The sequence below is a fragment of the Lethenteron reissneri genome, chromosome 41, assembly GCF_015708825.2.
Source record: "Lethenteron reissneri isolate LAM-NWPU_2019-01 chromosome 41, ASM1570882v1, whole genome shotgun sequence".
In the NCBI taxonomy this organism is placed as follows: domain Eukaryota; kingdom Metazoa; phylum Chordata; class Hyperoartia; order Petromyzontiformes; family Petromyzontidae; genus Lethenteron; species Lethenteron reissneri.
In genome coordinates this window covers 8,128,349-8,145,545 of record NC_083819.1, presented here as the reverse complement: position 1 = coordinate 8,145,545, position 17,197 = coordinate 8,128,349, and the positions used below count along the sequence as shown (strand labels likewise).

Here is a 17,197-nt window from a genome sequence, read left to right as displayed (position 1 = left end):
CGGGACACCTGTGCAACTACTGGGACACCTGTGGAATTACTGGGACACCTATGGAACTACTGGGACACCTGCGAAAATATTGGGACACCTGCGAAACTACTGGGACACCTGTGAAAAAATCTGGACATCTGTGAGGGGGAGGGGCGGGAAAGAGCTTTATAGCTCATCGGATTCCTCCAGTGTCAATACATTTTGTGTCAATACATTTCAATACACGTGATTGTCACGTGACACGGAGCCAGTGACCCGGATTGCCGGCGGCCATCTTGGGTAAGGGAACCGAGAAAGATTCCGAGGAGCGGGGGGGGGGGAGACGTCCGCTGTAGAAGTGGACGGAGCTCTCCCCACCCCTCTTGCCTTACCCAATGTGGCCGCCGTGTGGCCAGTCGCGGTTAAACTCAACGGACGACGAGGCAGCGACCCGGAGGTTCCCCGCCGCGTTAAAGAGACCGCCACTCATCAGCGACAACTTCCCACTCAGCCCGGGGCCTCCTCTTCCACTACAGTCGTTGTCGTCGCCATCGCCCAGCCATGTCCTGCGAAAACTTCGAGACTCTTCAAGAGGAGTACCTGAGCATTTACCAGAGTCTCAAGGCGAAGCTGGACAGCACGTTGCCAAGATGCCACGGCGGTGAGGCGGGCATCGGCCCACTAGCTTGGAGTTGAGCCTGTGCTCCACCACTCCGTAATGTTTATTTCATTTACTTAGAATAATGTGGTGTGCACAACAAAAAGGGACAATAATACGTTGAGATTAAACTGGCGATGTGTGTGTGTGTGTGATAGACTCCCTTGCGAGGTGTTCGACGTAATTAAAATAAACTCCCCGTTGCGCTGTAACCAAGTTGGGACCGTTTTTAATTCCTTAAAATCCTGGTTGGGGGTTCACTCGACCCATCATCCTTCTGGGGTCGATACAGTGAGGTTCCCCATTTCGCCACCGCCATAGGAATGAGGAATTTCCACCACGGACTTCGGGCTGTAAACAGGATATGACCATCTTCTTGGTTCTTTCGGTAAAGTCACGTAGAATGGAAATAATAAAATAATAAAAATAAAACATAATAAAATAATTCTCACGACGTTTCGGCCACAACGCAAGCAGCCGTCCTCAGGTGGAGAACAGGTCTGTCGAGGAGACTGAGTCTGAATGACAAGCCCCAGGCTTGGAGCGACTATTTAAGCTGGGATGGAGTGGCGAAGAGCGCCTTGACAAAATAATTTGCATATCAAGAGGAATTTAGTATAATTATGGGAAATGCAGATATGCGTTTAGTACTACTTGTGAAATGCGTAGGAGGTTTGGCGAGGGGTTTAAAGTCATTACAGTATTTCCATTCTACGTGACTTTACCGAAAGAACCAAGAAGATGAATCCCTGCAGTCACGAAAGCTTTAAATCGAAAGGATATGACCACTGCCTCAATGCTCGTTTTGGCAGGAAATCTATTCTGCCTTTACTATATTATTTAGCAATTGTACATAATAGTTGCAGATAGGTTGTGCCTCTTCTTGTTAACATTCATTCGAGAAACTCGTTTAAATTGGACCACGAATGAACGCGCTGCATTGGCCCAATGTTTAGTCTCTCACCGACAACAGCGCAGTTCTTACATTGGGTTACAATTTGCACAGGACAGCCGTAGTAGTACTTGAAGCGATGTTGGTCACGGGTGACATTTGAGTGATTTCGATTTAAAGCTTTCGTGACTGCAGGGATTCATCTTCTTGGTTCTTTCGGTAAAGTCACGTAAAATGGAAACAATAAAAATAATAAAATAAAACATAATACAAAATAATTCTCAACGACGTTTCGGCCACAACGCAAGCAGCCGTCATCAGGCGAAGACCAGGTCTGTCGGGGAGACAGTGTCTGAATGAATGTCTCCCCGACAGACCTGGTCTTCACCTGATGACGGCTGCTTGCGTTGTGGCCGAAACGTCGTGAGAATTGTGTTTTATTATATGATTTTTATTGTTTCCATTCTCCGTGACTTTACCGAAAGAACCAAGAAGATTTGATTGATTGTCCGTTATTGGGCCAGAGCGGCCTATTCGCCGAAACGGAATGGCAGCAAGTGAATGAATTCACTAACGGCTCGTTATTTTCTCCGCAGAGGAGAAGAAGCGGGTGACCAGGGAAATTGAAAGGAGTTCGGAAGAGGCTTACCTGCTGGTACCTCTTTCACCTCAACTCCAGCCTCTGCGAACTTCTGGCGTCACATCACTGGGGTGCCACGGTGGCTAGGAGATGTTAACTACCTCGCCTGGTGTACAGGAGGTCGTGGAGTTCGATCCCGACCCTGACGCCTGCTGCTGTATATTTAGAGTTTGCGTATCTCCCCGTGGTCGCGTGGATTTTTATCCGGTTCCTCCTGTTTTCCCCTCCACATTTAGAAACATGCATGTGGAGTATTTGGCTGCTATAAATGTCCACATGATAAGCCACTTTGTTAAGCTATCATTTGTGGCCAGGTGGCTTCTGAAAAAGGGCTATATAGGTCAATGAGCCTTATACGTGGTGAAATAAAGAGAGTAAAGATAGTCTTCTCCAACATTATGCAACGTACAACATTATGCAATGTACATATTCAGCCATTTTGTTAATCCACTGCTGGATGAGAGCCTTCCCATGCCTTCCGGGTCGTCGGAGTTTTTACTATGCTTGGCTACGTTGGTTAGTGCAGTTGGTTAAGGTGGGGATCACACGTGGGAGCATAGTAAATCACAGCAATGGGCTTTACTGCACAACCCTCATTGCAGCCCCATAGCCTATAACACCAGTTTTATAACGTGATGGTCACCCATCTAAGCACTATTCATTCTCAAACATGATTACTGAGATTTGAAGAGACTGGTTGCATTGATTTGATCATAAGACGCCCTGGCAAATCTGCACATGGAATGCAGGCACTGTCTGCTGCAAATAGCTGGCCTTTTGAACTCCTTAGCATCAAGGAAATGCCACAGCTACAGCTACTGATTGCATCAGTGAGCCCAGAGGTATGTGAAAGAATAGTGTTATACCTCCGATGCGCACTGTTACCTATGTACTGTGCGAATGAAGTTATAAACATATAAATAAATAATAACTGGTCATGAATGAAGAGGCATATTGCCGAGAAGACTATAACAAATGGCTCCTCATTTAAAGTATTGCAGCGTGTTGGCCAATATCTTTCAACTACAGATCTTGCGACCTGCACCCCACAGTGCACCTTTTTGTGATACCTATCTTTACATTTTCATATAACTGAAGCCACCGCACACTGCACACACCTCATAGTTCGTCATCAACGAAAAACTACCACGGTGCGTGGGTCGCGAAGACGGAAGTTGAGAGACAACTGCAGTACAAGAAATGAGAACTGTTTTTTTCAACATGACTATCCGTAAGTCGGTCTTGCGCGCCGCACGTTGATGTCTGTGGCTTCTCTCGCTGCCCACAGCTGCAAGAGATGGAGGAGGAGCTGAAGGGGGCCCCGGCGCCGTTTCGCATGCAGATGGTGTCGCGCATGCGTGACTACCGACGGGACCTGGAGCGCATCACGCGAGAGACCCGGCGTGCCACGGACCCAGCTCTCTCTGCCCGCTCCGACCTGCTGAGCGGAGGCTTGTTTGCAGCTCAGAACAAGGAAAGCGTAAGTCGCCAACTCCATTGCCAAGGAACATCTAACCATTTTTTTTTTTCAGAACAGTTTTCAAAGAGGAATGAAAAGCATTACACATGCTTTTCATCTGAGTTTGAAAGTGTTAAAGCATTAGTTCTTGTCCGTCTGCGTGTAACCGTGGGATTACGATGACTCGTAACAATCCTACGAATATAAAAAAACTCGGCACATTTGTTCCAAACACTGCGGTCTTCAAAGGAAATATATTTTATCGGTGACATTTCTCGCAATGACTCTTCTTCATAGCAAATCTATAAAGATGAAAATGTATAGTGTCAAGTTGTGCTCCTATTCGGGACTTGCAGAATATTGGCCACCTTGATCAAAAGGCTGCCAGCACCCTCCTTGGCAGAGCTGCTTTCCAAGGCTGATCTCACCATGGTCTATGGATGTACTCCTCCCTCTGCGCCTGCTGTGATTGATCCTGTTACTTGTAAATTAAACTTGCCCAAGGATCAAAGCATACTGAAAGCATTACAAAATTCATTCACATGCATGATTTTTACTGGTAGGAACCACCTGGTTCTACCAGCGCACAGGGGATTATTGTGTCTGTCCGTCGTGCATCCAAAAATGGGAGGGCTGGGTGGGGAGGGGCTGGGTGGGGAGGGGCTGGGTGGGGAGGGGCTGGGTGGGGAGGGTCTGGGTGGGGAGAGTGGGGCTGGGTGGGGAGGGTCTGGGTGGGGAGAGTGGGGCTGGGTAGGGGGTGGGAGGGGTGGGGCTGGGTGGGGAGGGGCTGGTCACCCCGTGGTGCCCTTATAAAACTCAACGTTTGTGTTCTTTATGGTGTATATTTTTTTGGGCTGGCTATGACAGCGTTTTCAGGTAATATGCAGAGGAGTCCGCTAGTTACACTGAGAAATGTTTTCCACCTGCTCTTTGCGTGTGTGTGTGTGTGCATTCATGCGGGTCTCCCTGATGCGAGGTAGGCCCAGGTGGCCTCGGACCGCGCACGACTGCTACAGGGCACCGAAAGCCTGGGCCGCGCTTCGGCCAGCGTTGAGCGTTCGCATCGCGTTGCTGTTGAGACGGAGCAGATTGGGAACGAGATCATCGACGAGTTGGGAACACAGCGCGAACAGCTGGACAGGACGCGTGACCGGGTATGCATTCAGTGGAGACACCGTCTCCACAAGACAGGATTTCCCAAATACAAATTGAACCCAATAACGCCCATAAAACAAGACCACATCACCTTAGATGCTCCGTCAATTCACACTGTATTTGAGATGTGTTTTCAGTTGCATTAAGTAATTGAATGATGACATTGTTAAATGTTGAATTTTCTTTTCTTTCAGCTTACAAATACAGGACAAAACCTATCAAAAAGCAGGAAAATACTGACTACAATGTCACGCAAGTAGGTCCTACAATTCGCCACGATTTCTCCTGGCATTTAAAACTCGCTTTGTATCATGGAGAAGTTTATGATCTTGGTGACACATTGATACCTTGCAGTGTGGGAAGAGAATTAACGAGCTATTTCTGTTGGTGGTTTTTCAGGATTGTGACCAACAAACTCCTCCTTGGCTTCATCATCATCCTCGAACTTGGCATTCTGGGTGCTGCTGTATACTTGAAATTTTTCAAGAAATGAGCATGTTATATTCCAGTGTTTAAAAATGTCAAACTTATGAAGCTTAAACACATGTATTGTAAATACCATACTATCTTTTGATATTGGCATGTATAGATTCAGTATGCTCTAACTTTGCATCGCAATGAAATAGTGATGTTGCTTTATAAGATGTGCCACATGAGGTGGAGCGGTGGCAAAGTGGTTAATGCCCTGCACTTTTAACTGTGTGAGTTTGATTCTGGTGCGTGGCTAACATCTGTGGTGAGTGATATCTGAATCAGACCTGGGACCTCCCTTCACCACCCACACTGACCAGTGTGGTGAAGCATGGTCAGACAACCCTCATGATTGACATGGCATCGTAAGTGGATTGACAAAGATATGTATATTACCATACCACAAATTTAAATGTGTGATTTAGAGCACAAGTAACTTTGTTATTTGTATTATCACATGTTTGTCATGTAAAACTTGTAAATACAAATTGCTCTTTTGCCATGAATGCACTTGGAGGAGAAATGTTTAGAATATTATGAAAGATGTAAATGTTGAAAGTGGAAGCAAATATGCCCAAAAAAAAAACTGAATGCTGCTTGAATTTAGGTTGTATACTTTTGATCAAATAAAAATTACATCAAGGCGATTTTTGTTGTCTTATCTGTTATCTTTTGAGAATACACGTGAGAAGCTGTCATGGCAACTGGAAGTATAGTGGTCCGTGGAACGGGTATAATAGAACCCAAATGCGTTGTCTTAATTGTCACGAAAATACCTCAGGAATCTAAAACAGCAAAATGTTCATCCAGCCGTTTCCCATGGTGCTCTACTGTCCCTCTGTTCCTGCCATTGTTGCGAGGCCCTGTGGACATCAACCAATACAATCCACTGCTGGATGAAAACTTCACCAAACAGTTGCCATCTCAAGTCATACATCACAGTGCCCTAATAGCCCAAGCTGAACGTGAGCGGTGCCTGGGAGCCCTGTAGGGCACAATCACACAAAGCCCTCCATGGGCGTCCCACAATTAAACAACTCTGGAATGTGGAGTGGCCGACTACTCGTGCCCCTTTAAACATGGTAGCCGCCCTGACGCTCTGCCTTTCGAAGGCTCATAAGTAAAATATGACACGAAAAAAACACATTTCTGTGGAGGGAGCTGGTAGGAACGTTGGGTTGCTCGGTCAATGGCCAGGGTCAACGGCGGCGTGGTGTATTCCGCAAATATGCCCGACTATGAGGGCGGGCACAAGCCGGCGTGAGTAGGTTAAACGATGAATTTTATAAGGGCACCACGGGGTGACCAGCACCTCCCCACCCAGCCTCTACCCACCCTCCCCACCCAGCCACTCCCCACCCTCCCCTCCCTGCACGACGGACGGACATAATAATCCCCTGTGGGCTGGTGTAACCAGAGGTTCCGACCAGTAATAGTGTCACAAAAGCACGTGTCGGCTCTGCTACTCCCATGGGTAGTGCAGTGCTGATGCATGCTCTGTGGGTGGCGCTGCTGGTCTACACCGAAAGTCTGGATATTGCCTCCCATTTGTTGACAACTCCATTACAAACGTGGCCCCTGGTTAAAGATGTAAAGTGTGGGGTTTATTGCCACGCTTAAATGCGAACAAAGTATTTAATTTCTCAAAATGTTATCGCCATTTTATTTTGTCTTGTTACACGAGTTTAAAAATGTTTAAAAGTTTATAACCGAGAGACAGCCCCTTGTGAGAATACTTTTTTTAACAGGAGACCTGCACCGTAAATGGTGACCACACTTAAAACAAGGTGGTACAAGTACATCTGTATATGTTTATTAGTATGTTGGGCTCGTGGAAGTGGCACATGTCAAAGTAAATGCCTGGATATAAAATAAAACCTGCACCTCGCTGCACCACTAAAGAGCCCAGGAGTCGGCGCCACATTTCCCAGTCGTGAAGACAATTCCTCCAGGCTCGAGAGCCTGGTTGAAATCGCATACCTGTCAAGCCCTTGGTGCAAGGCAGTAATTATAATATATTCAAATATGCTCAAAATGTCCCCCCCAATATATTGCTATGAAAATAATTGCTATGCTATGTAAATAAAAAGAACAATTTGCTAAACCTTGGCCACAATATCTAGACTTGTCTTCATATAAATCAATGCATAGATTTATGTTTATATGATTGTGGTTATGGTTGTACTTTATTAATCCCTAATCTCTGCCATTACATCCAATGAAACAAGAAATGGTAAAAAAAAATAACAGAGCTATGTAATACAATACACTATTAGACATTGTAAATAAATAAATAAAGCCCATCCCATGTGTTAATTATTATTTTTTATATTTTAGGCAGGAAATTAGTTTTCAAATTTAGATATTTTTCTGGGTTGGGACCCCCAGACACCCTGGAAGATTTGGTCCCCCCCAATGTTGACTCCATGGCTATGGCCGTGCCTTGGTGCCTACCTTAATACATACCAATTCAGGTCTTATTGGTCACCCCGTGCCCTTAAAATATCAACATTAATCCTACAAAGCCTAATCACAAGAGAGAACACAAACAAATAGACATTTTATTGTCCGTATTGAAACGGCTGTACGCCGCGTGGACCTGTAAACTAAATTTCTCTATACAAAAATACTGGTAAACCGTATGGGTTGACACGGTATGAGACCGTGTGAGATGGCTTTGGAAGCCGGGATGTTTTGGTTAGTGGAGCCTAACTAAGGCCCCGTAGGATTGCCCGAGAAGTGAAATATCTGAGCTGCCTGAGGACCCATTCCAACTCCAATCCGGTAAAGTAAACGCCAACTCTGCAGAGCTTCCAAAAAGAGAGAAACCCGTACACAGTTGCAATCGGGAATACTCCAAAAAAAACCTCGTCCTACATCTGACCAAATAAACCGGAATATGCCCAAATCTTGGATTGTATGCGAGATTGAGCCTGTATAGTACTTAGGGTGGGCGACCGCCGCGCATAACGCAGACATCGTCAGGCTACTGTGGGGCTAAGATGTCAGCAGAGGGCACTGCAACAGAGTCAATTGCTGTGCTAGTAAATCTGGCTGTGACGGTCCCACCTGATGACGGAGACTTGTGTTGCCTCCGAAACGTCGTGAATTATTATTTTATTTCTATTATTATTTAAATTTTTTTTATTTTTTTACCTACGTGACTTTACCGAAAAAACCTAAGAGGATGAATAATTGCAGTCACGAAAGCTTCAAATCTAGAATTGCTGTGCTGCCGTGCGTCTCCGCTGCCGCCTTCGCCAACCCGTAACTGGCGATCTTGGCCAAGCCACATGGTGAACAACTCCGAAACGCGAGCCACGACTCGCAGCACCTGCCCGGGGACATTCGCATCAGGCAGTGGATTGACAAAGGCGGGCGGGGGGGGGCTTTACAAGTGCGCGTTGTTATTGCGGGAGATTTGTTGTTGTTGTCTATGCTAATTTAAAACGCACGTGGGACGAAGAACAATCGAAACGCCAAATCAGTCCCGACATGAGCGAGAGATCGGTTTGGCGGGTCGCAAAGCGGCGCGTCTCGCCGGGACACCTCCAGTGAGCTCGCCCATCCGCGCTCCTCAAAGCGGCTATTTTGGACTCAGGAATGCGCACAGCTGCTCCTTGTTAGCGGCCGTGTGCGTGCCATTAGGCAGTCAGCCGCCCGAACACACGGCGAACACACGGCAGAGTCTATCCCACTCTGCCGAAGCATACGCGTCGTTTGCAGGGTTTACGCGCGTTCCCTTTAGACCTCGGATGAGGCTGATGGGTACGAGCGGCAGGTGATTTGCGGTCCAACGGAGACTAATTGCTCGTATTCCAGCAGCTCCAAAATTGAACCTTATGTTGGACTTCTTTCGCACCGTACGTAGCCAACCGTGCTCGCGGAGGTGATTACGTGCATGTCACGGTAGGAAGTGTTCATTCCGGTCTCTCGCAGAAGAGGCCAACCCTTCGTGTTGGAGAACGACCCAAGCGGATATCACGCAGCTACTTCTGAGAAGCCTTCAAGTGACGTGATACACTCAGTAAGAGGGGGGGTTACTTTCCCCGACCCACTCTGCTATAAGAGAGTAATATCAACTGAAATGTAATGTGGTGTTCGATTTTAGCAAGTAAATCGTGACCGGACTGAGACGACACTGGATTTGAACCCCAGGATTTCAGCAGTGCCCGATCAGCGCTCTGACCTCTTAGCCACTCATCCACCTTTTTTCTTTCTTGTGTTTGAGAATTTGAGAGGCATTGATTGGTGAGAATAGTGGCCTAATGTAAGGGTGCCAATGTAGGAAGTCCTCATCTGGTTTCCACAGAGCTGTTCTTTATGAAGGCAGATGCTACTTAGCAATGCAAAAACTGGATTTGCTAATGAACTTGATAAAGTAAACCAATGTGACTCAAGGAGAATAATGCATTTCAATCATTGCATATGAACTGTAATGGCATGGATCAGATACATGCAGACAGATAACGAAATTGAAATAAAAGTAGAAACATGTGCAAAGAAACGTGGAGATGTGCGTGCTGACAATTACACCGAGAGACAGAGGAGTGAATGCATCTCAAAGCAAAGGCCAGTTGGAGACATCGCTACTATGATTCAGCACCGCTAATGTTCAGGTCGAGGTTGGCGAGTGAGCCAGTGGACGTCTTCACGAGTGCCCTGGTGAACATCTGAAGCGCTTCAGATGTTCACCAGGGCAAGAGTGCATCACAATGGCTGTGTGCTTTTTGAAACACATTTTGCTGTCTTGTTTGAAAGTTATGGTTTTGCTGCATGCACTATGGTTATGTTACAAAGGGCTTTTCCCGTCACTTTAATATTTTACAGATTTCAAATATACTCTGTATTTTAATGCATGGCCAAACCGATCTAGAGCTTTTCTCGTCTTGAACGAACGCTGCTGAAATTGTGTTCTCCCAAAGGCCGTTGTGAAATAAATACTTTTATTATTTGTATGTGCAGAGACGGATATGTGAAGGGGGCATATTGTCTGTTCATGTATTGTGCTAACGTGGCAAGGCTGGTAAGCCTAGCAGGGTTGGTAAGTCTTACCTAATGTCGCGCAAGGATAAGATGCGGTGCAGTGTGTGTGTGTGCGTGTTTACCGAGGCGATATTGAAATTCCCCATCTCACAGGAATTCACTTGACTAAATTGCATTCTTCAAGGGACGGCGTTTACGTGCGAACTTCTCTGTAGTCTCCTCCAAGCGTCTGCTCCACATTACCGAAACGCCTTGGCCCCCCCGGCTTTAGCGCGCAAAAAACTCGATGAGATCAGAGCGGCGCTGCTCTCATGCAGGGGAGGGGGGGAGCGCTGCAAACGCAAAGCGGCCACCAAGGAAAACAACAGCCGCCCTTTCATCCCGCCGCGGTGAGAGGCGCAGAGAGCGAGAGGGCGCGCGTCTTCCCACGACGTTCCAGGCGCAGACTCGGCACCCAGACCCGGGCCCGACACGGGCGCACGAGGAGATCCGTGGCGGCACGAAGGCCACGCCGTGGTGGCATCTGCTCGGCTCGCTCTCCCCCTTGCGACGTTTTTTTTTCGGTCATTGTCAAGAGCGACGTGAATGCTCAGTGTTTAGATACGTCCCGATAGCGAGCGAACGTTGGTTTCCGTTGTCTGCGACGGTTCAAAAGGACTCGGTGGAAGAGATGGATGGCCACGTCCAGCGGATGGGTGCGTGTTGGTTCCAGCGGAACACATTGGCTCAGATTGACATCATTCGTTTTGTAATATCTGCTTCGGCAGGCAGTTCTCTATCATGTGTGTGCTATGAAGAATAGCAATTATCCCGAAACGTCATATATTATATATTCAAATTTTAAAGACCAACGTGTTATGAAGGTCGTGTTCAGGTTTTTTTATCTCGGAAATGGGGTGTGGTGTTATAAAAGCGTTTGTCACCCCAATGCATGTCTCTTCACTAGGCTGAAGCTACGATTTTTTTGACATTGCATTTCATTTTTTTTCAACAGTTTTCTGGGGACATAGCCAAACATTAAGTATTACCCACAACTGCCATTGTAATACTGTCATTGACCCAGACGCCACCCTCACACGATCCTCTGCCGGGTTCCCACGCCATGTGATCGGCTGGACAAAAAAAAACCTCCGTCAAAATATCTAAACTCGGTCGAATTTGCTCAACCGCCGATGGGCAATTCTTGGTGGCAAACGTGTACACAAGTGGCACCGTGCCGATATACACAAGTACGTTCCATTGAGCACCTTGTGATTATGGACTGTGGTGAGAGCGCACTACCATGTGTGAACGATCCATTCGGATTGCTGCGACGGAGTGGAAACATTCTTAAAAATAATACGAGGCGCCCCATCCAGACGCACGAGGCGCTCCACCCACGGCCACGCGAGGCGCTGCCACCCACAGCTTCGCGTGGGAGTCAAGCCGAAAACTTTGCGAGAAACCAAAAAAACCCGGAGGGCACACGTTCAACAGTGCCAATTGCCCGGCTACCTCCCAGCCCGCGCCTGCTGTGGACAATGGAAAACGTTTGATTTGACAATCGTGGGCGAACATTTTGCAGTTCGGAGACGGCGATTGTGAGATATTGCGCTGGTGAAGTGTATTTAGCATTCACAAATGGCAGTGTTGGCCTTGATTATAACTTGTTCCTTTACTCAAATAAACACGGCAGAAACAGGATAGCGAAGGTAATTGCGTGCCCATTGTTCAGCTACCATTTCGATGGCATCCAAGAGTATGGTAGCAATTTTCACGGCATTCAAGCGGACGTTCCTGTAACGTTAATGACATTTCAAGGGAAGCGAAGTCGGAAGTCGCAGAGAACAAATTACTGGAGATTCCTGTGGAAATTAACGTTTCGTTTTATTTGTGCTGTTCGCAGCAATTTACAGTGCTCTACAGAAGCGACGCTTTTACAGGCCCCCCTGCCGAGCGCGCGGTCGTCACGCTCAAGTGTCACGCGCAAGTGTCACGCTCTCGGCCCGCGTCCACGCCGGTGTGTCACGCTCTCCACGCGGGCGGCCCACAGCTCGCACCAGCACGGACACCCAGGGGAGTGGCGGCAGCGGGGGGGGGGGGGGGGCTCCCTCCTCCTCATCGCGTGGAGCAAAAGCGGCGAAAAGGAGACCTCTCATCAGGCCTTGATCGTTGACACCATTCCTCGTTAGATTTTTTAAAATATAATTCGATTTTTTTTTCAGAACGGGACTTAAACGGTATGCTTTCAATGTAGGAGGGCAATAGATATTTAATTTATTTTTAATAGCTTCATGTTGCCCCCCACCCACTCCTCCTCTGACGCACACGCGATTTCCCCCTATCGACATCGGGTAATGAGACCAAGAATCCGTCAACTGTTGTTGAAGAGCAGTGAGACACCGCATGATAGAGCATGCCCCCGCACCCCCCGTGGAAGTGGATATCAGATAACTACAGAAATCCCTGTTTATTCATAGTAGGAGACAACACTTTTCCACCTGCCCTGCTACAGCAATGCTTGTCAGTGAAACCAATGTTTTGCATTGTCAGACTTGCAATTCAGTCAGATTAAGGTGGCCCATGCGTACAGGATCACTGCCAAAACCTACCACAGTTGCTCCCCAAATTCAGTGCAAACCCAGTCAATGTGATCGTTTTTTCGTGCAGTCATTGGTGACCGGGCTGAGGCCTTCAACTCGCCGCGACACCTGAGAAGCTGTCTCCATCACAGGTCGGCTGCCCAGATTCCGACTGGGAATCTCCGGCGGTGCCAGCTCAGAGCTACGACCTCTGACCCACCCGGCTGCCCCCACACGGACCCTTTTTATAAACACACACACACAGAATGGAGCGAATGACACGTGACCCAATGTTGACTCGCTGCCGTCAGGGAGCCCGCTGCTACACATCGCCCACAGCTCATCCTTTCGGAATAATCGACGCGGAAGGTTTCTTGAGCCGTAATGTTTTGGGCCCTGCTACCACAAGCCCCAGAGACAACATTCCACCCGATGTAACAACTGAGCGAGGATTGTAGTTTTAATTCCCTTAGAAAAGAAACACGGTGATACATCATCTTCTTTAAATGCATCGTGCCCTCTAAGTTTTAACTCATTTTCTTCGCTACCTTGAAGACGCTGGCCCGGAGATGACAATACATAATTTGATTATGGAATACATCTGTGCGGAGTGTTCACCGTTACCTCCTCCTATGTCCAGATTGGACTCTGCTCGGTTGATTACCTCCCACACGAAGCCAAAGTCTCATTCACGGCAATGGCCAAACATCTCAATGTAGCAGGACCTTCCTGAAAGAGAATCTTGATACTCGGCAAGTCCTTCCTGGGTAAACAAGGGGTATCACTATTATTGTTTCTTATTTAAGTTAATAAACCATCTCTATGGCCCACTGCACAGAAACCTATCACCTGACTGGCCGTGCTTGGTTGAAGACTCAGAAAATCATTGGCCGATATTGTCTAACTCGAACAGATTGGCGTAGCTACAAAAGCAGGGCTTCATTTCTCATGGAATGCTTTCTGGGGGGCCTCGAAACCCAAAAATTCCAGGAGCCTGAAATATTCTCTGGAGCTCTGCGCCGGACAGCTCCGGCTGAAACGAAACCGTTCGTAACAAGGAACAGCAGCAGCAGACTGTGGCTATGCTGGCTTTGGGGAATTCTGAACACAAGCAACACCAGAGTAAACCTCCCAGTTGTTTCCAACCCAATCGCCACGACCATGAGATTAATAAATTACTATTTCGATTGAATGTTTAATATATAAATTAGGGCTTATTCAGAGAGTTGAGGGACCTAACAGGCACTTGTAGAGCGAGCGAGCGAGCATCCGTCCACGCTGACGCTCGAGACAGCCTCCCCTGGCGGGCACCCTTTCGAGTTGCGTCGCTACCACCCGGAACGCGGGCAGTGGCGTGCCGCTCTGTCACGTGGACCGCGGGCAGTTGTGCTCCACTCTGCCGGTGGGACCGCGGGCAGTGGGGCGCTGCTCTGCCACTCGAAACGCGTGAACAAAAGTGCCAGCATATCGCTTCGTTTCTGTCTCGTTCATATTCAGCCCCAAGCAAGGTTTCTCCACGATCGCCTTGCGGAATTCAAAGCAAGATGTTCCAGCCAATAAAAAAAAAATATATAAAAACAAAATACACTTTCATTATCTGTATTCCGAGCGATCAAAGACAACTAAATAAGTCAGCAAACTAGCTCCAGTTATACTTAATTACATTAAAGTTTAGTTCTTTAGTACATTAGCTTTATAATTATTCTGTTATTAAAAAATATAGAAATAACATTGCCAAAGCATTAACAAACAGCGCGACACACGAGCCGACAAAAATACACCTGTACAGAAAGAGGGAGCATAAGCCACGTGGAATGACTGAACGGATACTTTGGGAGAGAGATAACTCAGAGAGACAGATACATTCATTCATGACAATTCTTTCTTTCCCCGTCTGACATTATCTCTTTTTGCATCTTGTACGTCGAGTGGTGATACTTTGATTGCGACTGATGACACCAGAGCCTATTCAATTTTAACACAGAGTAAGCTGTGTGTGTGTACGTGTTAGAATGTAAAAACTGGATTAATAAAATAAAACATTACTTTAAAATAAAATAATAAATTAAAGAGTTGGTCAATCTTCTGCCGACTGGCCTCATCAGGCCGTGTTGAGGCTCGTCAGCCGACACATTGACGAACTTGTGGCTTCGCCTCACTGTGTACTCATCAGCATGGGTTCTAATGAGCGACGTGGCAATAACTTATGGGAAGTCGACCGCCGTTTGAGTTAACGAGCAGATCTCAGCTACGGGCGGCACTTGGGAGTTCTGGAATGGCCCAACATCAAACCTGCGAGCAGTGCAAGTACCTTTCATGAAAAACAAAATAATAACTTGGATATAAACAACACCGTGTTTGCGACAATGCAGCAATAGTATTAGATCTCTGAATTGGCACGGCCCGCCCAAGAACACCACGTGTACTGACATCATGAGAACTCTGCTTGATCTCAACAAAAAACATAGTCAAAAAGACATTGCTATGAACGTCAGATATTTACATTATCACATCCTATATAGTGCTTTTATTTTTTTTATAAAATATGAAGAGTAAGCAAGACAAAACAAATCTATAAGCAAAATAGAAAAAGGTGCTTTTAAGGCTTTCTCGACGGCTGTAACGAATTTCGCACAAATCGATCTCCTTGTCCGTCTTCTCTGTGACGTCGCCACCCATCGTCCATGCTGCCCACTCTCCGACGGCCCAAGTTCCCAACGCTCCAGCTGCCCAACACAGCCATGAGCCGCCCAACACAGCCATCAGCTGAGCAACACAGGCATGAGCTGTCCCAACAGTCTCGCCTGAGGTCGCCCAAGCTGGCTGACAAAATCGGCATTCATTTTCCCGATGATGAGAACAAAACATTTTTTTTTATCTTCTTGAAAATGTGGACGAGAGTGACTGCGATGACGCAGTTCTAGGAAATAATACGGGGTTGACCGTTATATGAAAAAAAAAATCTAATTTTGTTTCCATTTCGATCGTTTTTATTTTTGTTTGAACCTTGCAGAATTATCTACAAAGCGCTATCGGGGGAAGAGGGGCTTCGAGGGCAGCAGAAAGTGCACATTGCAGAAGAGTCAAGCACTGGGAAGAGCAAGAGACGGCAGGGCACCCTCCGCCGGCCGGCAGGAGGCCTGGAGGGCGAAGTCCGTGGCTCCGGGGGGGGGGGGGGGGTCCGTGGGGTCACGGGGTCGCCGGGATGCGTGGGGGTGTCACACGCTGGCGCCGCTCGGGCTGATCATGCTGTAGTAGCCGCTGTAGCGAGGGTCCGGCTCTGCCAGGCGCTGGACCTTGGCTGCGTTGTTCAGCGGCGGCTTTACCACCGCTGCCCCCGTGGTGGCGGTGGCGGCCGTGTTCTTGTCCAGGTCGTTGTTCAGGTAGACCGTCTGCAGACACGGAGAAAGACGATAAACGAGTAAGAGAAGACTGTAACATGAATTGAGATATCAAACAGAAACGTGGATGTCAAGATGGAATTTGAACAAAAGCTTACAATAGGTATCTATATTTCGATTTAAAGCTTTCGTGACTGCAGGGATTCATCTTCTTGGTTCTTTCGGTAAAGTCATGTAGAAGGGAAGTAATAAAATAATAAAAATAAGACATAAAATAATTATTATGTTTTATTTTTATTATTTTATTAAAATAATAAAAAAAAATATTAAAATAATAAAAATAAAACATAATAAAATAATTATTGTGTTTAATTTGTATTATTTTAATACTTCCCTTCTACGTGACTTTACCGAAAGAACCAAGAAGATAGGTATCTATAGTTGGTGTTTGAACATCTTAACACCTGTATTACTCCGGCAGAGGCTAAAACCTATTCTTTTTTCAACGTCTTTACACCGGCAAAAAGAGTCTCATAGATAGAAGCTGATGAGTGCGCATGCAGAGAAGCATGCTTGGAATTAGACTCAGAGACAGGAGGGGGAAAGCATGGTTCCGAGAACACCCGGTTCGCATGTGTTTCCTTCCACGTGTTATGTGAACAGTCCAAGTGTCAAGTTAATTTTGTTTAACCCAGTGAGAACTCAAGCGACCAGGATAGAGTCACATTTGCATGAGTGACCCGCAGAATTAATTTGCCAGTCGGGGGAAACGATTGCCGCTGTCTGTATAATCCCTGTTGAGTTATTTGCAGGTAAATTTCGATTCTGGGCACGCGATGGTGGCCAACCCTTGCGAGTGACATCACAGGATCTTAAACGTCCAATGCGAAACAGACGGCGCGATGTGTTACCACGGCTTAATTCGAGCCGTGAACGTCCGCTCGGTGTGCTTCCGCTGTGCCACGGCTTCACCGCCATCGCGCGAGCTACGCGCACGTCCCGCGTACAAGAGGAGTGTCTCTCGCTCGCTGGCGGCGCCTGGCCAATGCTCCGCACACCACTGG

At 47.1% G+C, this 17,197-nt stretch overlaps 2 protein-coding genes across 3 annotated transcripts in view; one reads left to right on the top strand and one right to left on the bottom strand.

Annotated features, from left to right (window-relative positions):
• Positions 1-308: 308 nt before the first annotated feature.
• Positions 309-5,892, top strand: VTI1B (vesicle transport through interaction with t-SNAREs 1B). Its single transcript, XM_061568529.1, has 6 exons — positions 309-631; positions 2,117-2,175; positions 3,449-3,640; positions 4,600-4,773; positions 4,969-5,030; positions 5,174-5,892. Exons 1-6 carry the CDS (start codon positions 532-534, stop codon positions 5,265-5,267), a joined length of 681 nt encoding a protein of 226 aa, XP_061424513.1. The 5' UTR covers positions 309-531; the 3' UTR covers positions 5,268-5,892.
• Positions 5,893-12,078: 6,186 nt separating this feature from the next.
• The window catches only part of LOC133352779 (cysteine-rich motor neuron 1 protein-like), a 44,549-nt gene continuing 39,430 nt past the window's right edge, over positions 12,079-17,197 (bottom strand). For both annotated transcript variants that reach the window (XM_061568655.1, XM_061568654.1), the window contains one exon: positions 12,079-16,184. In XM_061568655.1, coding sequence (XP_061424639.1) covers positions 16,011-16,184 — 174 coding nt within the window. In that variant the 3' untranslated portion in view covers positions 12,079-16,010. The remainder of the gene's footprint in view (positions 16,185-17,197) is intronic.

Coding starts and splice junctions, on each gene's coding strand:
- VTI1B (XM_061568529.1), top strand. CDS start 532: ATGTCCTGCGAAAACTTCGAGACTCTTCAAGAGGAGTACCTGAGCATT. Junction 3,641..4,599: donor CAGCTCAGAACAAGGAAAGC/GTAAGTCGCCAA, acceptor GATGCGAGGTAG/GCCCAGGTGGCCTCGGACCG. Junction 5,031..5,173: donor CTGACTACAATGTCACGCAA/GTAGGTCCTACA, acceptor GTGGTTTTTCAG/GATTGTGACCAACAAACTCC.